This window comes from Strix uralensis, chromosome 5 (genome assembly GCF_047716275.1).
Source record: "Strix uralensis isolate ZFMK-TIS-50842 chromosome 5, bStrUra1, whole genome shotgun sequence".
NCBI lineage: Eukaryota > Metazoa > Chordata > Aves > Strigiformes > Strigidae > Strix > Strix uralensis.
This window is the reverse complement of record NC_133976.1, coordinates 8441308-8469280: the sequence shown is the minus strand read 5'-3', so window position 1 is coordinate 8469280 and position 27973 is coordinate 8441308. Positions and strand designations below refer to the sequence as shown.

Here is a 27973-nt window from a genome sequence, read left to right as displayed (position 1 = left end):
GCGGCGGGGAGCGTGGCGGAAGCGGCGCGTCGTTCGCCGCCATGAGCCGGTTCGGGGGTCGCGTGCGCGAGTACCCGGCCGTCTCCATTGACCGCTTCGACCGCGACAACCTGCGCGCGCGCGCCTACTTCCTCTCGCACTGCCACAAGGGTGAGCCCCGCCCCGCCCGTCCCCATGGCAACCGCCTCTGTGCGTCCGTCCGTCCGTCCCGTCCGTCCCGTCCCGTCACCCCCCCCCCCCGAGTGACGGCCGCGCCTTGTCTCCCCAGATCACATGAAGGGGCTGCGGGCGCCCGCCCTGAAGAGGAGGCTGGAGGGCAGGTACGGGCTGGCGGGGCTGCCTGAGGGGGAGAGGGGGCGGGCGGGGCTGCCCTGCCCTGCTGAGGGCTGCTCCGGTGCGGCCCCAGCCGCTCCGGCCCGGCCTGCGCCAGAACACGCAGGGCCAGGAGCCCTGAGGAGGAGGCGGCTGGTTCAGAGCAAAACGTGAACAACGTGGGGTAAGGAACCTGTTACGGGGCATAGTCACAGAATGAGAATGGTGTGGGTTGGGAGGGACCTTCGAAGATCACCTGATACCGTAAAAGTCGGTCGGAGAAGAACTCTCTAAAACTCAGAAGTCAGAGTGTTAGAAAGCAGGCATTCTTTATTTCAGCGCTGGGTGCATGGGGGATCTCTCCACCAAACATGCACACCTTAAGCCAGTGAAACCCCGACCTAAATGCAGGTATCTCATACATATTCACAAGGTCTTACAATACAAACATACGTATTCATAATGATGTGTAATTAGTCTTGGAATTTCTGTATCAACAGTCTCTTCCGTAGGCCATAAATGTATCAACGTTGTCATGCTTTCCTCCATCTTATCGAAACGTGATATGATGCACATCCTTGATCGGTGCCATCTTCCTTGGTTCTCGGTTTGATATGTGATGCATATCCTTGAATGGGGAGTCATCCTTTGGGTTGCAAATCACAGGTGCCCCTTGTCTGCAGAGGTGCAGGTGTCCTCCATCTCCGGGTATGCAGATCTCCTCCATCTCCAGGTGTCAGAGGCCCCAGTCCTTTGTCCTTGTTTTACAATTCAGAAATGCCTTGCTTTTACAGCTCAGAGATGCCTTGCTTTTACAGCTTAAAGGAATTTTAGTTTAAAGTATAATTTAAGTTTACTATAGCTAACTATTTTACAGTTATGCTTAACTTTCTTAATATACCTATATCAACCTAGTCCAGCCCCCCTGCCGTGGGCAGGGACACCTTCCACTAGCCCAGGTTGCTCAAAGCACCGTTCAACCTGGCCTTGAACACTGCCAGGGAGGAGACAGCTGCGACCCCTCAGGGCAACATGCTCCTGTCTCTCACCACCCTCACAGTAAAGAATTTCTTCCCTATGTCCAAACTAAACCTACTCTCAGTTTAAAACCATTGCCCCTTGCCCTATCACTACAGGCCCTGGTAAAAAGTCTCTCTCCATCTTCCCTATAAGCCCCCTTATATATTGAAAGGTTGCAGTAAGGTCTCCTCAGAGCCTTCTCCAGGCTGAGCAACCCCAGATTTCTCAGCCTTTCTTCATAGGAGAGGTGTTCCAGCCTTCTAATCACTTTTTGTGGCCTCCTCTGCACCTGCTCCGGCAGGTCCATGTCTTTCCTGTACTGGGGACCCCAGAACTGGACACAGCACTGCAGGTGGGGTCTTACCAGAGTGGAGTAGAGGGGCAGAATCCCCTTCCTCAACCTGCTGGCCACACTTCTCTTGATGCAGCCCAGGACACGGCTTTCAGGGGTGCTGGCACACATTGCTGGCTGATGTCCAGCTTTTCCTCCACCAGTACCCCCAAGTCTCTTCAGGGCTGCTCTCAATCCACTCGTCCCCCAGCGTGTGTTGATAGCGATGATTGCCCTGACTCAGGTGCACTTGGCCTTGTTGAACTTCATGAAGATCCTCACTGCTATTATTCCCTGGGAGTGTGTTGGTGTGTGCAGACAGTGCTGTGCCTGTGCTGTGAAGGAGGCCAGCTGTGCTCCGAGGTGTATGAGCAAGCAGGTAGCCAGCAGTTTGAGGGAGACAGTTATTCCCCTCTGGTCAGCACTTGTGAGACTTTGTCTGGAGCACTGAGTCCAGTCCTGGACTCCCCTGGACTAAACCCGACATTGCTGTTTTGGAGCAGGACCACCAAGCTGGTCTGAGGCTGGAGCACGTGATGTGTGAGGAGAGGCTGAGCGCTGGATGTATTCAGCCTTAAGAGTAGGAGACAAGGGTGTATCCCTGTTTGCAGGTGGGGGTAGAGAAGATGGAGCCAGACTTCTTGGAGGGGCATAATGAAAGGGCAAGGGATACCTTTTCTTTTTCACCATGAGGATGGTCAAATGTGGGAATGGCCCCTGAGAGGTTGTGGGCCAGTTCCTAGGCAGTGTGGAATTTATTAGAGTAGATGTTGCATCTCCTCAAATACAAGCAGAGAATCTCTCTTTGCTCGTCAGGTCTCTTTGTGCACAAGCTAAAGCTTTATAGGAAGTATTCTGTGTTCTGCTGAATGTTAACTGTCCCAAATGCCTGTTCCAGGGAAAGCTTGCACGTCTGAAACAGACCTTGGTGGGTATAGAAACAACCAAAGATACGTGTACATGTGACCATGTACCAAATGCTTTATTTATGTCTGCACAAAACCACACAGGCATGGGCACACATAGGTAAGTCTTTGGGTTTGCTGTTTTAAAGAAAAGTCTGCTAGGTGGAGTAACTCACCTTCATCCCACTTCAGGTTGGGGCAAAACAGCTCCTGCTCTGAAGGTCTCCAGATGAGCGAGGGGTCTGAGCACATGTTTTGATGTACTAGATGCCAGGTGCTGATATGTAGGTAGGTTGTTCCCTGCCCCTACTTTAAAAAACACTCATCTGTGTTTTTTGTCTCCTCACAGCTTGAAAGTTAAATTATACTGCTCGCCAGTAACTAAGGAATTGCTGTTGACTAGCCGGAAATACAAGTTTTGGGAGAATCACATTGTAAGTTTTTGTTTCTTTTTAAATCAGCACTTTCCAAGCAGTGATTCTAGGAAAGAGGAAGCTTCCCCTCCTCAGAAATGTCTAAATGTTGGTGTTGATGCAGTGTGTCAGGGCTTCAATACTTACATCAGTGTGCCTTTTGATTTGCGGAAAACAGACTCTACAACTCGAGTAGAGTTATAAAGCAGGTATGTTTTACTCTGGCGCCGGGGTGCAAGGGGATTTCTCCACAAAGCTTGCACACCCACCACACATTTTACCAAAAATTTATAGAGTGTGGGTATACATATTCACTGGATTACATAACACAAACATACATATGCATGAGTAAGGCTGGGTTAGTTCGAAAGGCTGATGTCAACAGTTTATGTCATCTTTGCACCTGCGCATTGCCTCCTGGCGGGCATCTTCCGGAGGAAGGCTCGTAGTCTTTCTCACCTTGTTTTTCTTTCGGAGCATGCGCAGATTCTCTTAGCCAATTTCTTGAACAACAAAAAATATTTTTCAGCTGGTTTACTCATCCTATCTTATTTAAGAGAACCAATAAAACTTCTACAATCCGTATATGGCTATCTTTACTCATTACCGAGGCCCAACTAGTTAGAGTACTTCAAGGACAAAAACATGATTATTTTGCTGAACACTGCAGTTCTTGGTAGATTTTCACAGTAAACTGCTTTGTTTTGATGAACACAGTAGTCCTTGGTAAAATTCCACAAAACAGTCTGGGCAAACAGGATTCTTAGCAATATTAAAAAAATACTATAATACTATAACTTGCTATAAGTAAGGAAATAAGTTGCTAAGCAGTTTTCTATAAGTAAATAAGTCTTAAAACAAGTAATCATTTCTCTGTATCACTTTCCTTGCTGCTTGCTATGTGGGATTGGTTTATTGTTGTTTATTGTTTAATCTTATTTTTCCCTCCACAAAATTTATCTGTTTCCCTCCACTTCAGATTTAAATGTCCTCCATCTGTCCATTGATCATTTGTATCATTCCTTCATTTTCTTATCTTGCTCATGTCTCTTTGCTCCTGTCCTTAATTTCTCTCTTGCTTCATTTAAAGTCTCGTATTGCTTGGAAAATATACAATCACTTAGTTACATTATTTTCCTTTTGCTTTTTGGAAAACGGACTACCTCTAACCTGAAAATGTTTTAGTGATGCAAAATCACTGAAGAACTTAATTACTTTACTTGATTTCCACTGTTTGGAGCCAAACTTAAAGGGATTAGTGGTCATCACATAGTGTAAGGATTTTGCTGTATCCCCAAGCAAGGACAGGAGAGTTTTCTAGTCAAGTGGAAAGTTAGGAAGGACTTCAGGCAAGCTGAAACTTGTTTTCCTGGGGGAGTTATGGCTCAGAGTTTCCTAAAATAGGTTTTAAGTGTGGGTCTTCAACTCCATATCCAAAGAAACTCATAGAGTGGGACCTAGGAGGTAAGTCTGGGTAAGAGAAAAAAGAGAAGTAGGGGACTCTCTGTTCAAGATCCTAGTTTAATTGTGAAGCTGAAGGAGAAGATAAATGGCTTTATATGATTACGATTTCCAGTCTGACCTTTAGTTGTATGTATGGCATAAGAGGCTCTTTGGATCTGCTGCTGGCTTTAACATTTAAACTATCAAAAATGAGGGGAGAACTCTGCTGGAGATACTATCATTTATGCTGATGAAGCTAAATGGTGGCTGTCAGTGAAGAATTCAGGCAGTTTAGATCTAAAACTTGACGCTTGTTTCACTGCAGTAGGAAATTTGAGAATTACTGGGAAATATTGAGCACGCAGAATTTAGATCATCCTCTTGAGTTTATCCAGCTTCGGAAATTGTAGATGGTAAAATTACTGTTGATATTTAAAAAAATCAGCTCTTGCTGGTGGTGTGAATTCTTCGTATAAAATACCTTTTGACACACACATCTGTGTTTTGGAACAAGCTCTGTGTTTGATTGGAGGTGTGGTTTCTGGTGGAGAAGCTTGTCTTGTCCCATGCAGTGGGTTATGATGGGGGTGAATCTTTTGAATTCCCCGAGAGCCTGCATGCCAGTGGAAGAGCAGGGGCTGCAGGGTGGGCTGAGTTACCACAGTGACTCAGAGGAACAATCGTGCTGGTGACTTTATTAACTGACCACTTCAGTAAGTGAATGGAGACAATTTGGCAACAATCAACTGATAACCGTCTGGAGAATGAATAAAGGCACTTTGGTGATAAGACTGTTCTCCTAATAACCCATCAATGATTAACCCGATCTCAATTCAACTCCTACAAAACTTATACACATGAATATATGTAAGAGAGAGAGAGAGCAGAAAGGGGCAAGAGAAAAGAGAGGAGGAGGGTATAGGAAAAGGGGAAATCACCACCCTTGGATCCCGCTGGTGTGGTCCGGTATGTGGTGGGTCGACAAAGACACACGTGGGTTATTGCCTTTACATAGCCTTTCCTATGCATGCGCAGTAGGTTGTTCCAGAAGGTTCTCATTTTCTCTGGCTTGTACCAGGGCAGTTAGGCAAGTTCTGTCTCTGGGCAACAACAGGAGAGAGGGGGAGAGAAACAGCCCTCTGCCCCACCTCCGCAGGGCTCGCTCAGCTCCCCACCCAGGGCGTCCCACTGGAGTTGTTTGAGACATCCTCTTTACAAACAGTTCTTGTTCATGAACAGTTTGTGACAAAGCCAAATGTTACCATCTTTGTGTGAGGACCAGCTGAATGGAGCTGCCCAGAAATTTGCAACGTGGTGTCTTGTGAATCCATCTAGTGCAGTGAAACCCAAGGTGCTGAAGAGACTGCTCAGCTGAGAGGCTGGAGGTTATACCTAAGGAGGGTAATGACAGGAGACTTTCCTTTCACTTTTTGGCTTTTTTGGGCAGGAGAATTATATACAAATATTGTCTGAAACAAAGGAAAAAAAAAACAGGAGGATGGGAGAGGAGCCTGCATAGCAGTGCTAATCGTGCAGGTGACCACAGAGCATGTATGTTGCAGGACTCTTAGTAGAGCATATGACAAAACTGGATTAATTGCAGTCTATAGATTAATCACCTCTACACAAACACAGAGATACGTGCTGCATGTGATTTGTGGGCTCTGCTTCTGGTAATAGGGAACAGTGAGGAGAAGTGCTGCAGCACAGAGAGCCGGCCCAGCAAGATCCATTGTGGTGCTCTGGGATTGGGATCTTTTGGGCTTTGCAGTCATCCAAAAATAAGGCATATGATCCAGCCAGAGAAACCAGAGCTGCTGCTAGAAGGCCAACGTGTTCTGACTTTTTTAGGCATGCACACCTTGATTGTAGTATCTCCATTTCATTTTTAGATAACTTTTAGAAAACTTTTTTTTCCACTAGAAATGGAAATTCATGGCTTACTGGGGGAAAATGAACTTAATTTTACAGGCTTAGTACTAGCCTCAGGGGGTGCTAAAGATGTCTATGTAATGAATACTTAGCCATAAGCATTGAAACAGAACGTTCAGTAAATCCTGTAATGCATTTATTCATTTTGTTGCAGGTTGCATTGGAAGTTGAAACTCCAACTCAGATTTCTTTAGTAGATGAAACATCTGGTGAGGTAAGTTACAAAAAAAAAAAAATTCATATATTTGTAATGGGCACTATTACTGTTTAAATGAGTATGGGAAACAGATCTTACCTGTAACACCCCAGGTGGACAAGCTTTTTAAAATGTCTGTTACCCTTCTCTCCATGATGTGCAGCCACATGAATTCTTCTTCCCTGTTCTGTTTTTATTATCACAGCATTTTTTTGGTAATGTCTTTCGAGGGTATTAGTGATCTCCAACTTACCTATTGCTCTTGTGATTTTTTTCACTTTGTATTTCCTGGCCTATTTTAACAAGCTTTAAGCACAGGACTTAAAGGTCTGGTAGAGCATCTCCAGGCAAAGTGTTTCCCAAGATATTTCCATGATGCTGGTGGATGAAAAGCTGGACATGAGCCAGCAATGTGCGCTCGCAGCCCAGAAAGCCCACTGTGTCCTGGGCTGCATCAAGAGAGGCGTGGTCAGCAGGTCGAGGGAGGTGACTCTGCCCCTCTACTCTGCTCTCATGAGACCCCCCCCCCCCCGCAGTGCTGTGTCCAGCTCTGGGGTCTCCAGCACAGGAGAGCCATGGACCTGTTGGAGCGGGGTCAGAGGAGGCCACGAAGATGATCAGGGGGCTGGAGCAGCTCCCCTGTGAGGACAGGCTGAGAGAGTTGGGGTTGTTCAGCCTGGAGAAGAGAAGGCTCTGGGGAGACCTTATAGCGGGCTTCCAGTACTTAAAGGGGGCTACAGGAAAGATGGTGGAAAAACATATTACCAGGGCATGTAGAGACAGGACAAGGGATAATGGTTTTAAACTAAAAGAGGGCAGATTCCAGCTAAAAATAAGGAAGAAAATCTTGTGATGGAAGTGGTGAGACAATGGGACAGGTTGCCCAGAGGGGTGGTAGCTGCCCCCTCCCTGGAAGTGTTCAAGGCCAGGTTGGACGGGGCTTTGAGCAACCTGGGCTAGTGGAAGGTGTCCCTGCCCATGGCAGGGGGGTTGGGACTAGCTGACCTTTAAAGGTCCCTTCCAACCCAAACTATTCTATGATTCTGTGCTTGTTCACCAGGAACCAAGGAAGTAGGACTGTCTTCTGACTGACTTGCCTTTATGAGCACCATACAATATTCAGTCATCTCTTCAGGCATGACAGGATGGTTGTTGCTCTTCAGGGCTTGTTGGAATGTGAAGAGACTCTCTTCATTCACAAGCAATGCCAAATGCTGCAAGAGGCTGTGGGGAGTCATGTGTTGGTTTCACTGTGTCAGTGAAAGTACTGGTAGTACCTATTAGTGTGTGAAAATCATGCTAACTCATCTCTTCCAGAAAGAAGATATAGAGGTGACACTTCTACCAGCTGGTCACTGTCCAGGATCAGTCATGTACGTCCTTTCAATACTCTAAATGCCTCTGCTGAGAAATTTGTCCTGTAGAGTTCTTACTAAGTACTGGGTTTTTTCTAACTAGAAAAAACTAGTGAATTTAAAATCCTTATTTGGAGATAATACTGTTGTGGCAGGGCCCACCAGCTTTGGTCAAGGTTGGAAAACCACTGTACTATCTGGGATCTGTCCAGAGAGAAGTTTTTACCCTGGTGGGGCAGATTACTTTTCCCCATGCCTATGCATATCAACTTTCTTGATTTCAGCTGTACTTAAAAATGACATACAAAACTGTGATTAAAAAGAAATCCTTTATTTCTTACATGTGACATTAAAAAGAAAGTGCCCAGCTTCCTGGTACATATCCCTGATAGATTCCTTTGGCTGCAACAGACAGCTGGGACACCCTCACAGAATCTTTTGTCTTCAACTCTGACCAGCCTAGGCTCAGTCTGAGTTACTGGGTTTATCTGAAATTACTCTAGGACCAAATTGAGCCCAGTATTTCTATTACATCATACATTAGTCACGTAGACTGCCCTAAGCAAGGTAACAAATCAACATCTGGCATTTAATGCTTTACATTGTTGAGTTTGACCAAAGTGTTTCTGTTTGTAGGTTTTTGTTTGAAGGTGAAAATGGCACTGTGCTATATACAGGGGATTTCAGGCTTGCAAAAGGAGAAGCAGCCAGAATGGAGCTTTTGCATTCAGGGACCAGGTGAGACTTCAGCTATTTATGGAATTTAGAAAGAATAAAAGATCACACAGGCTTGGACGATTCAGAAATAATGTACTCCTTTTTTTTTTTTTTTCTTCTCCCCCCCCCCCCCCTTTTTTATTCTGAATTAAATATATTTGCAGTCAGGCAATACTGCAGTTACAAGCCCCCTTTGAGCCCCCTTTGACTTGCTCTTTGTAATTAAAAGGAAGAATTGCCTCCTTTTGAAGACAGAGGAAGTGGTCTATCTTAGTACTGTGATGCACTGCTCACTCGTATCACATTTCCCTCCTTCAGAGTAAAAGACATCCAGAGTGTGTATTTGGACACCACTTTCTGTGATCCCAAATTTTATCATATACCAAGCCGGGTAAGTCTAAATAAGCTGTGAGAGAAAAGGTCCTTAAAGCTGCTAATTAATTAACCACTCCTTTACTAGGTAAGTCTTGCAAGGCAATGCCATTTTGCATTACCAAATCACAACACTTTGGAAGTATCTTCAGAGATGATTCACAACATTTTCTAAACTTTTCAGGAGGAATGTTTAAATGGGATCTTAGAGTTAGTGCGAAGCTGGACCTCACTGACTCGCTATCATGTTGTGTGGCTGAATTGCAAAGCTGCTTATGGATATGAATATTTATTCATAAACCTCAGTGAAGAACTTGGAATCAAGGTAAGGTTTCTATAATTGTTGCTTTAGAACAGATCCTCAGTAACTATTGTGGCCAGTCACCAAGCTGGAAATGGCTGTTCAGAGGATTGCTGTGTGTGAAAGATGCGCCTGCTTTCATTAACTTCTCCTAAAAGGGTATAGTTGTTCTCAAAATGAGTTAACTAGTTGATTTCAGCCTGGAACATCTGGGCTCTCCAGGGAGAAGTTAATCACCAGTTTTCAAGCTCAGTGTTTACCTCTCTCTCCCTTTTATCTTGCGAATGATAAAAGCTTTCTCATTTATATATGACATTAATAGTTAGCAGATAAATTCTGACTTTCTTTGATGAATATTCATCCCTCCTCAGCACGGGAGGTATGTTCTGCTTGTTCTAGATGTCCAAGTTACTTTTGGCTAACACTTCCCCTCTTGGACATTACTAGTGGGTAGTGATTGTTTAAATGCCTACCAGCAGTTGTTGAGAGCAGAACCACATCTGTATAGTGGCTCCAGCTGCAGTCTGGCAAACACATTGGCTAATTAAGAGTAAACTGCCTTTCTCCAGGTGCACGTGAACAAACTTGATATGTTCAGAAACATGCCAGAAATCCTCTACCATGTTACTACAGATCGACACACTCAGATTCATGCCTGCAGACATCCTCGGGTGTGTATCATTTTGCAAAGCCTTTGCTAACTTTGCTGTGAAAGACTGGTTATAGGTGCTGATGTTTTGGTCCCGTTGTGCTAATGAAGACTTGGGCCAAATGGTGGCTTAATGTAGAGAGTGAGAACTTTAGTTAGTGGGTTGAAGGCTTTTTTTAAAAAAGGAAAAAATATATTAGCTGATGCTAGAAATAGTTTGATTGTATTTGAAACTTAAAGATTGTATTTTTAAATGAAGTAAGACCAGCAGATCAGATCAGTCAGGTGTTACCCATTTAGGTACATCAAAAGCAGCTCAGATGATGCCTCCTGCAGCCAGGCACTGTGCTGTAGCATTTGGCCTTGCTTTTCCAGGATGTTTGTCAAGCTGAAGGCTCCAGCTTGGAGGAGTGCAGGTAGAACTGGAAGTGGTGTGTGGGGCATTGGTCTCTCTGATTGATTTGCTTTCTCAGCTGCACTATGGAAGCAAGATGCAACAACAAACAGTGTTTCAAAGGAGGTGGAAGAGATGAAAACTTAGTCTGGCTAGATACTATGATGCTCAATTTCTGGGGGGGAAAAAAGGTCAGGATTACAATTAATTTTATATTGCATTTGACAGGATGATGAGTACTTCCGAGGGAACAGACTGCCCTGTGGGATGACTTGCCAAAATGGAACTCCCTTGCACATCATCAGCATCAAACCCTCCACTATGTGGTTTGGAGAAAGGATCAAGAAAACCAATGTAATAGTGAGGTGAGCATTTAGGCCATGCAGAAACCTGTTGTTTCAGGTGCGTTTCTTGACTGACGCTCGTATAACTGAATCTCAAAATGGACTTTCTAGAAGTAGGTTATACTTGCCTGTTGACTGAGGATGAAGAGCAGTTACCTAATTTTTGTGCCTCCTCTTTTTTTTAGGACTGGGGAGAGTACGTACAGAGCTTGTTTCTCTTTCCACTCTTCATACAGCGAGGTTTGTATACTTGTAGTACTGAATATACATTGATTGAAAAAATTAAAGGAGTTTTTAATTATTTTGGAGTGGATGACATTGACTTGTCACAATAAAAAAAATGTTTTCAGTAATAAGACATAAGAGGACAGGAAGTTCTGGATGCTGAAGCAGAAAAGTTTGTTTTAATATAGCTGCAGAAGAGCATGTTAAGGTTAGAGCAGGATTACAAGCCTTTTTTTTTTTTTCCCTCTCAAAGTATAGGTCACTGCTACAATTGTTTTGACTGCCTTTCTGTTTTAGGTTATTGTGTAACTATGCAATGCTTAAAGCTTGGAATTTTAGTTTTCAATACATTGTTTATCTGCTGTGACTCAGTTTTGGGTGGGTTTGCCACCTTTTCCCTGCCCACACATTTAAACCGGATTTTCTCACATCACTGGTGCCACGGTCTTTCTGTGTTAATGACTGAAAGGAAATTGGTCATGGCAGCATCCTCGCCAGAATTACACACTTTCATTTAATATGACTGGATCCGGTTCTTAAAATACTCCTCTCTCCTAAGAAACTGAACTGAGTGGATCAGTGCTAACAATTAACCTGTTACAAAGCCTTGCACAAATAACATGGAGATTATTCAGAGCCCTAGGAAGACAGTCCTGTTTTTAAGATCCTGGATAAGTTTGAATTTGCTCTGCTGTGCAGAATTTCATTTGGAGATACTAGTGTAGTACATACAATGTGGCAGCTTTTCTGGCAGAACATGGGGGTAGTGTATTGTAACAGTCTCATACCTCCACATGCAGAACCAGATGGGTCATACTGGTCTGTGTAGATAGTGTAATCTGCAAATTTGCAGGTGTTTTCAGTGCTCAGCAGGAGTGGAGTGCCCCAAACTGGACACAATTCTTCAAGAAATTTACTGTCTGGAGAGCATTTAGAAGACAACAGAGTAAGGCTTGGAAAAAGTGACGTGTTTTGTCGTAACGGGCTTTTATAGTGGACTGAAGGGAGGCTTTAGGAAAAGTCTTTGAGGAAGGGAATATGTATTCCTTCTGCACAATTAGGGACTTGAAGTCCAGTAAGAAAAATGCAGGTCTGAAAACTACAGTGGTAAGGACAGTGAAGCACTGGATCACAGCCCCTAGGAACAGGTCTGTCTAGCCTTTTCCTTGAGATAGTGATGGTCAGTGTAGCAGTTGGGAATTGCTGTGAGGTGGTTAGGTGAGACCGAGTTCTCAGCATCCTTTCAGACCTGTTTTTTCTTCGAGCTATCCACTTTGATACAGTTTGGCTCACGGGTCATATTGGTCTCTTTACATGAGACAACTGGTAGTACTTGGGGTAGGTGTGCTTTGATCAGTGCCACCATTAAGTGAAAATATTAATTGTTGATGTAACTTGTTAAACTGCTTCTTCTCTTCAATTTAGATTAAGGATTTCCTGAGCTATATCTGTCCTGTGAATGTGTATCCCAATGTACTGCCAGTCGGTAGGACAGAAGACAAAGTTATGGAAATGTAAGTGAGAAGTGGCTGCTGAATGGAGGTGATATAATCTCTGTAAGGACAACCTGAATCCCACCCTCTCAAGCAGGCCACTACCTTTTGCTTTACTAGTCTGATAATTCAGATTTTTTTCTATATTCAGTCCTGCGAACTTCAGCTTTCTGAAGAACACCTGTATGTTGTGCTAAGTCTGAGAGTTTGCCTTCCACACACTACTTCTATCTATGTATAGAGGCTTTTCTGCTCTTAAACACTATTTGGGTGGAATCTGAATCTGCATTCATCTCGCTTTATTCTGTGACCTATTTCTGTTTGTCATTGCTACTTCTCGGAAGTTTCTTTTAAAGAGGGTTTCTCTGGGGACTTGAACTCCTCCTCTCTGTGCAGCATCACAGAGGCCTGTTCTCTTGTGTAGCAGCTTGGAAAGCGCTTTTATGGAGCAGAGCAGTGGTGTCACTCAGTGAACAAAGTGAGAAATTGTTTCTTTGTTCCTCTTCCTCCTTAGTAAGAAAGGAGATACTTTACAATTATCAATAAAACTGCAGTCAGATTTTGAACCCTGTCCTCTTCTGTAAGCAAGGGACTAAAAGATAGTTTTCAAATGGTGTACATTTTTTAAGGTTAATATATAGAAATGACAGATTTTTACCTTTAAACTGCCTAAGATCACCAAGGAATTAAGAACTTTTCCCTTCAATACTTTTACTGCAGTGCCTGTGAAGGGCATGAAGCAGTATACTTAGGTCACGTTAAAAGACTTACTTTCAAGGAGCAAAAGTATCTGCTGAGTTCTAAATATTAATCTCTCTTCTCATTCACCTCAGATTAAAGCCATTATGCAGGTCATACAGGAGAAACATGGAACCCAGGTACAAGCCTTTAGGAACACTGAAAAGAGTCCACAAGAGAGACTTATCTGATACAGGTAAAGGTTCTGCTGGTGCTACTGTGCCTTAAATGAAAGTCTGAGACTAAGCAGAGGTGTTCAAAGTAACAGTTTCAAAGGAGAAATATAAATTAAATTAGGTTTTAGGAAGGTGAGGGAGCACTAATTGTGTAAAAGCCCACTTGTTTGCAATCTTAAAATGTACTTAATGCTCAACAGCCCTTTTAAGTTTTTGGAAGATTTCCATCCCACAGTCCTAGACCATCCCTTTTCTAACTTTACTTGTATCACCTCCTGTGTTGTGGAGGGCAGTGATGTATTGGTGGAACTGCTCCTCGTCATTATCTCACACTGCTGGCTTTTTAGCACCTACTGGCTTTTTAAAACGATGGTAAATGGATGCTGTACGTAGCCTCTGGATAGCCACTTGGGAACCAGAAGACAACTTTGGGCCTGCTGCATTCTCTTTGGCTATTTCTGAAGTGCCAAGTATGCAAGGGTGATGTAGTCCTGAAAAAACATGTCAGAGGCCTGAATAAATGTATCTATATCTGCTGTAGCTTACATGGAGGATGGCAGCTAGCAGCTTTCCTTGGAAGCACTGTGCTAGACAAGGCAAGGCGAATGCTGTCAGTAATGTCCTGCTAAGTCTCCATCTGGGTTAAATAACTTTTTCCTCTCTTTATACTAAATGAATTTTTATTAAAACTTTGCTCTCAGCGAAATTTTCGCAAGAGATGTGAACTTTTCTTAGTGTTGGGTTTTTTTCTTGACAGATGAAGATGACCTCTTTGATTCAGAATTAACTTCTGCAAGGCCCAAGATTCCAAAACAGCAGAGAGAGAAGAGCAGACCCTCCAGCACAGGACAATCTGAAAATGCTGAAGGAAACATTAATGTAATGAATGTCACAGAAAGTTCCAAAGCAATCACAACTTACACCTCCCTCACAGTAGACTTCATGGACTGTGAGGAATCAAATGATGATGATGATGATGAAGATGATGAAGAAGAATCTGAAAAAAATACAGTTCCCATTCTTTCCTGTGAGCCAGCTGCCACTTCCACATCAAATTTCAATGGAGTAACTAGTGACCAACAGGAGTCTAGTGCCGATGTCCCCCGCTGGGATGCATTTTTTAAGTGTAACAACCTAGAAGAAAGCTCAGAAAATGAGGACAACTTCCCATCTTCAGCAGATGCTGGTGGGTCCCAGTCACTCTTCAGTGATTCGGATGGAGTAAGTGACTCCACACACATCTCCTCCCAAAATTCTTCTCAGTCAACACACATATCCGAGCAGGGAAGCCAGGGCTGGGACAGCCAAATGGACACAGTACTCATTACCTCCCAGGAGAGAAGCGCCTTCGACTTCAGCTGCTTCAGCAAAGGCGGGAGCAGAACAGTTGTTCCTGTACTGCAGGAGACTGCCAAAGACAGTCAGCCTGACACCAGCAGGAGGAAGCCACTGGGTCAAAATAGATCTTGTGCCCACGATGTTGCCTGTGACCTGAAAAGCAAAGACTCTGAGAAAGATGCAGAAGCTGGCACTGCTCACGATCAGGACGTGCTGGTGGAAATAAGTGACAACTCCAGGACTCCTGATCTAGAACTGAGGAGGGACTCCCAGAGCTCCTCAGACTTTGAAATTCCCTTGACTCCTGGTGCTGAAGTGCCTCAGCCTGATAAACTGCACTGTTTATATAAGAAGCTAGCAGCAGGTGAAAACATTCTCAATGAGAAAAAACTCTCCTGAAGGCGGGTATAGCTGATTACATCATGATAACAAATACTGGAATTGGTTTATTAAACTCTGAATTACTTTTCTCTTTAGTGCTGCAGCTGTGCTAATTCATGCATCTTTTTCAGAAATATCTTACTGTCAGAACTAGGAATTTGCAGCCCGTCTAACGTCATTGTTCCTTCCGTGAAATGCTGAAAAGGAAGGATTTCTAGGAGGGACTGTAAAAGCCTTCTATCTCCCAAGGTTCAGTTCTCTGGGACTGTAAGTAGACAAAAAAGGGACCAGGCAAAACTAAGGGTGGAACACTAAATGAAATTTAGTGTTTCTCTTTATCATGAGCTCTAAGAGTTTGATATATATGTGATCTCAGGTTTTAATATAATACACCACATTTTTAACTGCAGGGAGGAACACATCTTTCAGGAATGACCATGCAAACAATGCAATAGTTGCACTTTGACTTTAATCCTGAGTTTTCACTGCAGTTGTTCTTAAAAAATTCTCAGATAATTACTGAGAATTGGTTTAGGTTTTTTTTTAAATCAAATTGTTCTTTTTAAGCAGCCTCTCTTTACACTTTACTCTGAGCAAGTGTTGTCATCTGATTTTAACTCCTGAATGAGATGCCGTACACCCCTGTCTGGTTTAATCTAACTCATTGCAAACAACTTGTCATCAAGTTCCTCCGTGTTTTGGTTTGTTCTGAATTGTTTTTCAGAATGAACTTAAACATAAAGAACAACTTAAAAATAAAATCCTGTGGCAGGTGGTTCCAAATCCACCAGCCCTAGCCTGCTCTGGAGGTGAACTCGCAGCAACAGAAGTAAACCTGTTGTCCCAGACAGGTTGTTGTTACTCAAGGCTCTTATATTACCAAATTTCACCTCTTCTGCAACATTCTGCTGATGTCACTGAATTCAGACATGTTTAGATTTCTTTTTTAAATAAAGACAATTGATTCTCCATACATCTGTGCCAACATAACTCTTTGCCAAAATTCTTAGCTTCTAAAATGGAAATGCAAGTCAGGTTTTTGCTAAACTGCAGTGCCTACAAAAATGCCTAAACAGCAGAAGTCATCTAAAAATCCATGAGGTTTCTGCTCCATGTGGTCTTAAGCCCCAAAGACTTAAACAGATGTTTAGTATGACAGCTCTCCCCTCTGAGTATGTCTCCAGTCTTTCTGCTGTCTTTAGCGATACATACAGCCAGCATTCTGCTGTTGGGAACAGGGAGGGGGCAGAAGAAAAAAAATTGTTACCATCTATGTATGGTTTTGAGGATATTCAAGTCAATGTATTTCTCCACTGTCACCTTGCCCACTCTGTTCCTGGGATTTGTTAACATAATTTCCAAATGTGGTCTATCAACTTTTTTTTTAACAAGCTTGAGTGAGAGAAACTGCTGTTGTAATTACCTCTGTGAATAAAGTCATACAGAGCAGAATTTCTTCTGCTGGCCTGTTTCCTTAACTGCATTATACATGTAAGTTCAGGGTTGTGTTTACAGGGTGCTTAAATATACAGGAACCCAGTATGCTTTAGACAAGTTGACAGCGTAAATTTATACGAGTTCTTACCAGCCATAAACTGAAGAGGAAGCACATGACTTCCTCATGCTTACTCGACTACAGTCCTTATGCTGCTAGAAAATTTGGGTACAGGTCAGGAATTAAGAGGTGGCAGGCTTAAAGCAAATTCTACTGCTCCAGCTTCAGCTAATTTTAACAGGCTAAGATTTCTTTTTTGTTAAGAATGACAACAACAAGAGAAAAACTAAATTTAATTTATTTTATCAAAAACTATAGGAAGATAGCAATACTAGAGATCACACATTATGAAAAGAAAATGTTCCTGAGCTTACAAACTGCATATTCTAATGTACACAGTCCTAAAACATACATTAGAAATAACCAAAAGACTGACTTAACTTTGAGATTAAATAAATAGACAATAGCTTTTCTTACAGGTGAGCTTGCAGCTTTAGTTTTGCTACCAAAAAAAAAACCCCAAAATTAAACCCAATAAAAAAGAACAGCTAGAGGATAGATCACAGGTTACCAGTCTCCAAGAAGTGTATGTACACAACTGAAGTGGTGGCCGTGATGATGCTAACAGACCGCAAAGCGAAACAAAGGCAGAAGCTAGGCTGGTTTAGGCTCCTTAAGGAATTGAAAATAAGCTCTGTCTCCTTTTTCCATTTGGCAATTTTCCCCCCGAACTCATAAAAAGAGCAAAAAAAGTTTTAAGTGACACAGTGTCCCATTAAGCTAATTTAATGACTGCAATCCAAATGTGCTGTGAATATGTAAATACAAAATACTGTTCAAGGCTCTAAATTGGAAACTGGATACATGGGTTTACTTCAAATAAACACAAAATACTGTTACCTCCCAGAACATAAATTAACGGTCCTTTATTTATCGCACGCAAGGTAACGCACATATCCTTAAAGAACAGCAGTGTTATTCCAGTGCTGGTGGTAACATACACTGCGCCTTGGGGAAAAGGCAGACACTGAACTCAAGTACAACTAAGACTTTTATCTTTGAAAATGCATTTACTTGCGATATTTAAATGAAACTGTGCATGAACACAGATAAACAAAAAGAGTGTCGAACCAGCCCTGTGCCTTCTTGCACAGGAGAGGCCAGAGAAACCAATTTGTTCAGGAATCCACTTCTTGCCACAGCCACCCTCGCCATCCTGTACCCACAGGAAGGCCGCAGACTGCCGCGGATTAAGGAGCTGGAGGCTGCAGATTCCATCCGCGTGGAATGCATCGCTGAACCGGGCTACATGCAAGAGAAAGCACTAATGACTCCAAGTGGTGTAAGAGCATTTGGAGTTTGTTAACATGAAAGCTCCATATTCCACTTCAAATTTATATTAAAAAAAAAAAAATTAAGAGATGGGGCATGGTAAAAGTCGACTAGATTCAGCATTTATCCAAGTGCGTGGGTATAGGTGAGCCTAGTAACGTCAAATACTTTTAAATCTAAGCAAACTTTTTCATTAAATAATATAAAGTATCTATTTCAAGGTGTATCTCTGTATTGTAGATTACAAAACTTACCAGCGCTTTCAGTGGCCCACACTCCTCACCCCACCTGTGAAACTGATTTTGGCTAGTAGCATATAAAATTTCACTTTCTGCCAAAGAGCCGGATCTTCAGTGCAAATGCAACTGTGCTTCTTAATGAACAACCAACCTGTACTATCCTTTGAAACACTCTTTTTGGAGTGCTAGTAATTAACGTGAAATTTAAGGCATTTTCTAACAAATTAAGTAAACTGTTATAATGCCGGGAACTCGACTTCATTCACCTGAGCCGACAGCTGTGCACCTTATAAAGGTAACTAGCTGACCTATGATACATAGCTAGCATCCATTTATGAAGCATCCATTTATGGAGCATTTTATTCTGCCTGACCCTATCAACATTTACATGATTTGTAAGCAATATGCAAGTTTCACAAGCTTTTAATCCATGAGAATAAAGCACTTAGATTATCCCTGGAGCATGGACCTTGGCTTTAACTCCACTTATAACCTACCTCAACTGCTCTTCAGTGTTTCTGAAGCCAAGTAAAACTTAGCATACGTTATGAATAGCTTGAGACAACTTTAAGATGATCAGGACAAAAAAAAAAAAAAAGAGAAGTAGCTGAAGAACAGTACATTTCTCAGCCTTTACATTCAAGAACATCTTACAAATGTCTACAGCAAATGGGTAAACTCCCCCCTAGTCTAACTTCACTGAAGTTAACATTTTTGCAACAAGAAAAAAGTCCTAGTATCTTAAAAGTCTGTCACTAGATAAAAAAAGTCACAGTATGTAAAAAACTTAATCAAGAACAGTTGTGAATACAAATCAATTCCCAGGGTATTTTTGCACCTACAAGATAAGTGAGCCTATCTCCGTAATACATTGGCTTTGTTAGACAATGGGCTGCTCTCCCTATTCTTTTGTTTCCAAACTGTAGCCAGTGATTAGTTTCAGCAATGACCGCCAAACTTCTGCAATGAAAACAAACAGCGCACGGTACTACCGACAGTCACAAATTCTCTGCAGGCCTCCTACAGCATCCTAACTACAAATCAGAACATAACAACCGAAAAAACTTCTATGTGTAAAACTTCTAAATAACATAACATCGGCTAAAAACGTTTGAGACCTTGACCTTACATCTGGAATCTGCTAAAACCAATTACTTTACTTGCGTGGAGTTCATTGGACATTTTACAATTTGTGTTCCAGTGAACCTTCATTTAGACACAGTCTGACGGCTGTCCTTAATCCTTCACTCCAGTGCCATAAATGTTATTGCTGATCTCTTGAAGCTTTTCTTTATACATCAAAGAAGCAAAAGAACTGTCAGCTATGATTTAGGACTCGGATCAAATGCCTCCAGACTTTTCAAGGTATAAAAAAATACATAACATCACTTCATCCTACTGAAACCAGCTCCTAAAAGGCCTATGGCTGTAAGCTCACACTCAAATATTCAAATCAAGGTACATTTTAAAGAGTTTTCTTAGCATACATTTTACTGCTTCCTAAATAAGAGTTCTAGAAAAAACAACTTTTAATCCCTGTTATCAGTTCTGTATTTGTCTGAAACACTACATCTCTTTGGCCAATGCCATTTCAATTACAAATGTAATGCTTTGTTTTCACTGTACTTATTTACATTAGATTTCAGAATACTTGAATATATGTGTGAAAGAAGAGTCTTCTTAAAACACATTTAAAAGAGAACAAAGTACTTGTGACTTTGGATACCCGAACTCAGTTGAGATAGCCTCTGCAACACACAGCTCCACATTTACAGACAGTTCTGATCCTCTTTCTGGATGGGCTAAGACCATCAGCAGAGTCTGAAGTCAGATCTATTGAACCTGTGACACAGATAAAAACAAACAGGAAGTTTGAGAAGACAGACTGAAACCATGCTAGGCATTCAGAGAACTTCAAAAAGCCCTCTACCACCCCAGTTCTTAAAAGAATTGTGTGTGAAGCTATACTCAAATTCTGACACCCACGTTACAACTACTTCTCCAACACCTCGCATACATATCAGAATCCAAAGCTCAACAGACTCGAGCCTTGTACCCCCAGGTCTGTGTCCACACTGATCAGCTGAGCGTGCACGCTGTCTTGAACGTCAGTGTCACAGACACCACAAAAAAAGTTCTAAGGATTCAAGCAAGATCAATTGTCAGTACTTAAAGAGAGCTTCTACATGAATGAGGTACAGCTCTGGCATGTAGAGATGCTTCTTTGAAAACAAAATAGGGCAAGCAATGTATTGTTGTTGTGGGTAAATGGTTTGCACAAAGCTTGGCACACGCAACACCCCTGACAGCAAACCTCAAGAATTTTGTATTATATTGGAAAAAAATGAAGTCATAGAATGGTTTGGGTTGGAAGGGACCTTTAAAGACCATCCTGTCCAACCCCCTGCAGCGGGCAGGGACGGCTTTCACTAGACCAGGCTGCTCAAAGCCCCGTCCAACCTGGCCTTGAACACTGAACCAAAGGTCAAATTATCAAAGAATCACTGATCAGCCCAGGCTGGAAGGGACCTCAAAGGATCATCTGGTCCAACCTTTTGCGGGAAACGGAGCCTAGGTGAGACTACCTAGCACGCTGTCCAATTGCATCTTGAAAACCTCCAGTGATGGGGACTCCACCATGTTCCTGGAGAGGTTGTTACAGAGAAAGACAGTTCTCCCTGTAAAAAACTCTGGACCATCCTTCTTCCATCCTAAACATCTGTACCATAGGACCTACATCCACAACTGAGGCCTACAGACACCAAAATCCAAAGACAAACCCATGGTGCCTTAGGCCACTTAGGTGTTACAAATGTCTTTATCACTAGGCAGATTACTTAGTAGTTTACCTGCAACAGCACGTAAATGCCTTTGAATAAAGGAAAGCTATTATTAATGGTATCCTGACCATTCTTTTGAGCATTCTTGTGACAAATCTTCAATATAATTTGCCTTGCCACATGTTCCAACCACAAGCCCTTGCTGTGACCTTGGAGCTCTGAAGAAGGTAACGCACTAGAGGTGCACGCAAAAGCTCCTGGGTGCGCTCAGACAGAGCGACGTCTGTTCTAGAACCCAGAGAGCTGTGTTAGGGAGATGCAGCGCCTGACCTGAAATCCTAACATCAGGCTGCAACAGAATCTGCCAGTGCCCCAAACCTCCTGCAAGAGCAGTGTTAAAATCTGCAGACCTTTCATCTGATAGTCAAAGGTTAGCTCTTCTCCAGCCTTGATGGTTCGTGTAGAAAACAGTGCTATTCGAGGAAGACGCAAGTCGAGGTTATCAATAAACACATTGAAGACTTGAAGATTTGGATCACACTGTAAGGCAAAAATGAAGAGTTTCTGTTAAGAAAACTGCACAGTAAGTTTCATTGAAGTGTTTAAGTAAACCAAGGTCACCGAAAAGGAAGAACTGGTTCTTCTCTCAGTGACAAAAGTCTGAAATCGATTTCAGAAGATAACAAATTACATTCTTGAAACAGCGTTAAAGAACATTCTCCTTTAGAACAAGCTTAGAATCGAGTCCTGTCAAGAAGGCAATCTTTACACAGTATGTAGACTACACTAATACACAACAGCCTATTAGAAAAAAATAAATGCTACCTTCAAAAGATGACAACAAAAAAGGTAACTTTAACAAAGCAATTAAAGCTACATTCAGAGGTGAGTATTTACCTACAAAACCCACAAAAAGAATTAAAGTTGAAAGAAAAGAAAAAACAACTTGGCATTTCAAGCCACACACACTCACTATTCTGTATTTCGGTTTAAGCACTGCTTCCAGGTCAGAAATACTATTTTCATACTACACATAAATTTCTACTTTCAGTTGCTAACCTGCTTGGCTTCTGAATTACCTGCTCTGGGCTGGGTGGCAGGAGGAGGGTCAAGCATACTAAGCAGGAACTAGAAACCACTGTATCATTTTTTCTGGATTGTCAGAAGTCAGTAGTCACTGAGACAGTTTGTTAAACTCTGTATGCTTTTTGCTCTCTAATGTGGGATATATTTTACTGTTAAAGAATCAGAAGTGAAGTTACACATTTAACTTTACACTGAAGAGTGAGAATACCTCACTCCCATTTCCAAAAGTGAAGAGCAATTGGCTGTATCTAAAACTCATCTTCGTCCTTCTCCCTGGCAAGCCCGCATGAAACACAAAGGTCATCAAGCTGACAAATCTGAAGACATGAATTTACTGTATTTGTAGAACACTGACTGCATACCTCACAAACATTACATCAGTAAGAACTAGTAATTTTTAGTTCAGGAATCTTTACAAATGCAGTCCAGTCTTCTTGCTTTATGTACTTCTGTTGAACATGAAATAAAACACTACAAAAATTTCCTGTTTAAAATTTACTTCAAGTTCTCTGGCAAGTTTAGATTTACGAGGGAAAAAGGTATCCACAGGGGAGAAATATCAAAGAAAGCACAGGAATTTTCATTTCTTCCTCTACCAATGTTTGAAGGATGAAATTCAGCGTAACACCCCATCCTGCTACAAAATAATGCATCGACTCCTATCATCTTTGACTCTTCACTAGTTTTATTAAGTACTTCACACATGTTAGGTCTTTTAGTTACTTGGAAAAAACCACCCCCAAACCAACCCTGTTTTGGTTCTTTAGAACGGGCAGGTTCAGTGACAACCCCAGTCCTACCAGATGCCCACTTCAGGCAGCATCTCATTCCTAGAGTTTTGTAGATAGTCTTACTCCAAGTAAGGCAAAGTATTCCATTCCATTTATGATGTCATCTAACTGACTGGACTGTGCTGTCATGAAACAAACTGTGAAAAACTGTGAATATGGTAAGAAAATGTTTACAATAGGAGAAGATATTTCTGGCACAATTAGGATAAGTCTCCGACTTCTTAGTATATAAAACAAGGTCTTACACTGTGATTCACAAAGTGGGACACATTTCCATATCGAGCTGCATCTACTGTAAATTCATCTGAGTCATAGTCCAAATCAAACAAGTATGTATTTCCCTGGTTGTCATAGAGCTGGCCTCGTCTCTCTGCTTCCTCACTTGTAATCACCTAAAAAAAGGGAAAAAAAAAAAAAAAAGAAACCTGCATCATATTATTAACTACTACTAAATTAAAACAAAAATCACAATCAAGTCAGAAAAAACTTTACTTAATAAAAAATACTATGTTCACTTTTTGATGTTGAAATAGCATTCCATCTCTAATGAATAAAGAATACATACATACAGCTAAACTAATTAGTGACCAAGGCTTCCCTGGATGTAATTTGTCTACAGCTGATGCACAACACTACCCTGTCTCAGAAAAAATAAATAAATCAGCACGTTCTATTAAGAGTTTTGATGATGACAATCAACTCTTTCTACTTGCAGTTTCTATACAACATTTTTTTCATTAGACCCAGAAAGCCTTGTTTACCTCATGTAAAGTTTCAAGTTCCTCCCTTTGCACAAAGATAAACAGGTACCAGTCTTTACAACCCAGTCACATTTACAGTCCAGTATTCATCTTCTCCCTCCCTAGAAGCATCTCTTCCTGCTATTTTTCAACTTAAGAAAGATAAATCACTTCACAAAGCTGAATCTATGCAATTAGTATAGCACAAGGTAGAAATCCAGAAACTCCCCAAAGGAAGAAAACTACAGTCACTTTTGACAGAAGCAACAGCTTAAATAACTCCATCTGCAGTCTGTTAAATGTACTCTGTTGCGCAACTCAGCAAACAAATCACAATTTGGCAGCAACAGATACAAAATGTGGTGGAATTGGACAAGAAAAAAAACCTGAAATCCTTCTGACAGATCACGTTTGAGAACTTATTCAGCAGTAGCGAATAAGCAGATTCAGGTGAAAGGGCAAATACACACTCTTTCCTTTAAGCAACAAAATTACATAATTATCTTTCTGCATTAACCCTTTGGCAGACATTTTTTGAATGACTGACCTCCTGTATGTTCACAAGAGCGATATGAAGGTGAGAAGTTCAAAGATTTCGGGCAGGAAGCATGGAGGAAATACAGTTAGGACCATAAACATTTGTATGAAGGGACAGAAGGAATTACTTTGTGTAAACTTAGCAGCAAGGCAGGTTTGTGTCTGAAATACAATCGACTGGATCAGAGAGGCTGCCAGGAGCTACTGATATAAAGAGCCCTGAAGCAGAGCAGAGGTTGAACCAAATAAACACAGGGCAATACAAAACCTCAGGAGTAACGCAAGATCTGTATTCTATAACATGAAAGTTCTGTTTGAAATAGTATGAGATTGAGTAAACAGATAATGTCCATACTACAAGTCTTACTCTTGCTGTTAATCAAAAGTAATAAATACGTTTGGAAATACTACCTTAAAAGTTCAGACAAAACAGAAAAGGGACTGACAGACTGACTGGTCAGTTTGGCAATAACTGTGCCTGGGGAACAGCAAACACTACAGTAATAAAGATGATCAGGGAAGAACGAAGAATATGACTGCCATGAAAGAAGGACTTGCCTTTACAAACACTATCAGGGCATGTATCTAAAATAATTCTTTAGCAACGTATGGGATAAGTATTCTCTTTACATTCAACCTCTTACAATTGCTCTGGAATGGAGGAACGTTCTGGACAATATTTCTGTCATCTTGAACGTCTGTTTACTGTATTTCTCCACTCAAAAACAGTCTATTATATCGTAGAAGTCAAGAAGAGTTACAACTGAGAGAAAGCTCATCAAGATTTTCTCCAACATTTCCGTTATCGTAAATAATCATCTATATGACATAAATACGTACCTCTCCAACATATTCCATCACAAAACTGTTGGTTTTAATTTTCTGGAGGGTTTTTACTCCCCAACCACGGCCATTGTTAGTTCTGAAGATGCAAAGAGAATACGGTGTACCTTTCTGTACTATCCTATTAGGGCAGTCAGGCCCACACCTACAAAACGAATTGCATTCATAGATAGGCAAGCCAGGCTGGATTTTCAACTTCTTTCGTTTATTGTAAGCCAAAATAAATCCAGCCTCCTTTGGACAGCACTTCTCAGCGGGGCAGTCAGCGCATTCACAGCCAGTCGTTATTCCATTTATTACATTTATCCCCGGAGCAGGTTTATATTCATTAATGTAGTAGAAGTCTAAAGGAGGGCCTTCAAGATCCACAGTGTTTTCTACCAGAATCATTGCTTTATGATTCTTTTTCCTGTTGAGTTCTTCTTTCCATCTCTGCAGAGCTATTCTTTGCTTAGCCTTCTTTACAATGTAATCTGCAACTGCAGGTTTCAAAGCTTTAACATGGTTTCTCACTTTCAGTGCTTTGCCTTCTCTCACCCGAGACAAGTATTCATTCTTGTCACTAAGAAAGTTTTGAAGAAGCAATGGGCATTTCAGATTTTTCTGAGGTTCCCAAGTATTTGAAGATTCTGGCCATCCTTTCCATTTCACAAGATAGTATTCTGTGCCCTTGAAATACAGAAACAGATACAGATTTAGCCACATTTCATTCTGCTGAAACCCAGCATCACACAGACAAACACAAGAGCTCTGGAGTTAAGAAACGGCATACAGTGCAGAAGGTCTTGATGTCCCCATAACAATTAGAACTGGGGAGAAAGAGAAAAATCAAGTTTTCTGTTTGAAAATTAACTTATAGCACAACTTTGGATACTTTACATATCATCTCTAGGGACAAAGAAATAAACAGCTGGGATAAACTCTGATCGCTAGCAGTATACCTGGAGGAGGCTAGTTTACTGTTAAGGCAGTTAAATAAGTTATACTAACTAGTTGCATGACTCGTATGCACAAGCAGAACGTAGTCGTATCAGATACAGAAAAACAAATAAAAAATTCTAAACTTACAAAAAAATAATCTCTAAACACCCACTATTTGTCATATCAAGCATCCTCCCAAAAGAGTAATCCATTCAAAACACATAATACTGTATTTGTAATCAAGAAGCATAAATTTAGTACTTATTTTAAAAAGGCCAAATAACTGTAACAAGGCCAAATCCTGAGACTGAATTTCACTGGCACGATCAAGCCGTAGGAATCCAGTTGCAGCACATGGCCCTAACTCTTCATCAGACAGACTACAACAGTCAGGAGAGAAATATAGACTGTTACCTGCAAATAAAGGACAAGCATCGTAATACATACCAAGCTACAACCTAAACGCATCAGCATTGTGCTTTAACCTCCAGATACGCAAAGGCGAAACATTTAATATTCTAACATCTCTGAAATTTCAGAAAAAGACCTTCCTCCAACATTCCGAAAGCAGTAGTTATACCGCTTTCTGTTTATAGCTCAAAGTTTAAAAGGTATTTCATTCGAAGTCAGCAAGAGCTTTGTCCTCACAGCCTACTACTTTATATTATGAGCAAAACTACCTTTGGCTCGCTTCCAAATTTCAGCTGAAAGAGTGATCAAATTGGTCTGTGTTTCTCTTACCTCTTCTACCTTGTAGTCACACAAATATTCCACCTCATAACTCTTTAGACTCCTGTTGGTGATTCCAATGGATTTACATCTGAGATTTTCCTTCCTACATAATTCTTGGAGGGTCTCAAGTGAAGCTAGACATGGCACATACCAAGCTACAATAAGAAAATTGGTAAAGAATCCTATTTAATGTCTCGGCTAAATTGAAATCATTACGCCTTATCCCAGAGTCCCCACATTATCATTTGTGATAGCAGTCCACGAGTCTCTTGTACAACTACAGTGTCTCACAGAGTCGATTTCAACCCTTCTCTAACAGGTAACATGACACACGTCAATGATGCCCTGCCTGCGCCTTTATTCTGTACAGGACGTACATTTATAAACAACAGCGAATATTTGGGAGGGTAAGAGACTTCCACAGGTGAAAGCAGCACTAAGAACCGAATAATTTTGCTACAATTACAGCACCCCGTAACTGAACCTCGGCGACAAGGAAACCTCCCTTCTTTAGTAAGACCACCAAATATCTGTAGTTAGTCAAGTGGAATCGAGCACTCGCGATGCAACCATGGTGACCGGACGAGGAAAGAAAGATCCACAGCGCTCTTCCAGAAGGATCGCGGGTGCCTTGTCAGCTAGGCGGCTTTAAAGGGACGCGACACTCGGCAGCGCGGCACGGCAGGAGTGCCAGCTCCCTGCCAGGGCCGCGCAAACACCGCTGGGGCGGGCTGAAGTTCAGAGCAGGCGCCGGGGACCGCGCTTCCCTCCCCTCGGCGCCGGCCGGGCCACCGCGGGGCTCTCCCGCCTCAGCTCCCGCCGGCGGCGCGCAGGGCCCCCCCCGCAACCACCCCGGCCGAGAAAGGGCCGCCCCCGGAGGAGTTCACCTCCGGGGCACACCGCCAGGAGTCAGGGAAGGCGGGCAGAGGGCGGCGGTCGCCTTTCCCGAGGCCGCGCCGGGGCCCCCAGCACCTCCCCCTGCAACCCCTCCACCCTCAGGCGCCTCCCGCCCCCTCCCCGGCCTCTCCCAGGCAGCAGAGACCCCCCGGGGCAGCGGGCAGGCCCCCAGCCCTCCCCGCCTCGCCCCACTGCGGCCAGGTGGCTGAGAGCGGAGAGGGGCGGGGGAGGCTGGTGGGGGCGGGCGGCGGCAACGGTCCGAGCGGAGTTGGGCGAGCGGGGACGGGCAGCGGCTTCCCACCGCCGAGAGCGACCGGGAGGCCTCCCCGCGCCCTCCCTCTCGGTGTACCCAGCGCAAGGAGAAGGGGGGGGGGGGGGAAGCCCGGGCGAGGCGCTCCGGGCCGCCCCGTTCCCCAGCCCGAGTCGCCTCCGCCACCACCTCACCTCCTCGCCAGCCCTCCATCTTGGCGGGGCCGCGCTCGGCGCCGCCGCCAGCCGCGGGTCCAGGCCCGCGCGGCTCCGCCCCGCCTCCGGAAGGGGGCGGC

The 27973-nt window shown here is 42.7% G+C and overlaps 2 protein-coding genes across 6 annotated transcripts; one reads left to right on the top strand and one right to left on the bottom strand.

Annotated features, from left to right (window-relative positions):
• Positions 1-9: 9 nt before the first annotated feature.
• On the top strand, positions 10-16487 carry DCLRE1C (DNA cross-link repair 1C). The gene is made up of 14 exons (XM_074869824.1): positions 10-150; positions 269-320; positions 2918-3002; positions 6511-6570; positions 7870-7925; positions 8544-8645; positions 8943-9015; positions 9181-9321; positions 9867-9968; positions 10569-10705; positions 10870-10924; positions 12335-12423; positions 13236-13336; positions 14074-16487. Exons 1-14 carry the CDS (start codon positions 42-44, stop codon positions 15051-15053), a joined length of 2142 nt encoding a protein of 713 aa, XP_074725925.1. The 5' UTR covers positions 10-41; the 3' UTR covers positions 15054-16487.
• SUV39H2 (SUV39H2 histone lysine methyltransferase) lies at positions 14668-27946 on the bottom strand. 5 transcript variants are annotated; one of them, XM_074869829.1, is made up of 7 exons: positions 27873-27946; positions 26541-26686; positions 24876-25547; positions 23004-23150; positions 21292-21421; positions 19828-19943; positions 14668-14807 (listed from the first exon to the last, which is right to left on the bottom strand). In XM_074869829.1, the coding sequence occupies exons 1-6, from the start codon at positions 27889-27891 to the stop codon at positions 19834-19836; spliced, it is 1224 nt and encodes a 407-aa protein (XP_074725930.1). In that variant the 5' UTR covers positions 27892-27946; the 3' UTR covers positions 14668-14807; positions 19828-19833. The 5 variants fall into 5 exon arrangements, with proteins under 5 accessions (XP_074725930.1, XP_074725929.1, XP_074725928.1 ...); XM_074869828.1 differs by having other exon boundaries at positions 14689-14807; positions 19812-19943; XM_074869827.1 differs by lacking the exon at positions 14668-14807 and adding an exon at positions 16811-17835 and having other exon boundaries at positions 19812-19943.
• Positions 27947-27973: the final 27 nt, after the last annotated feature.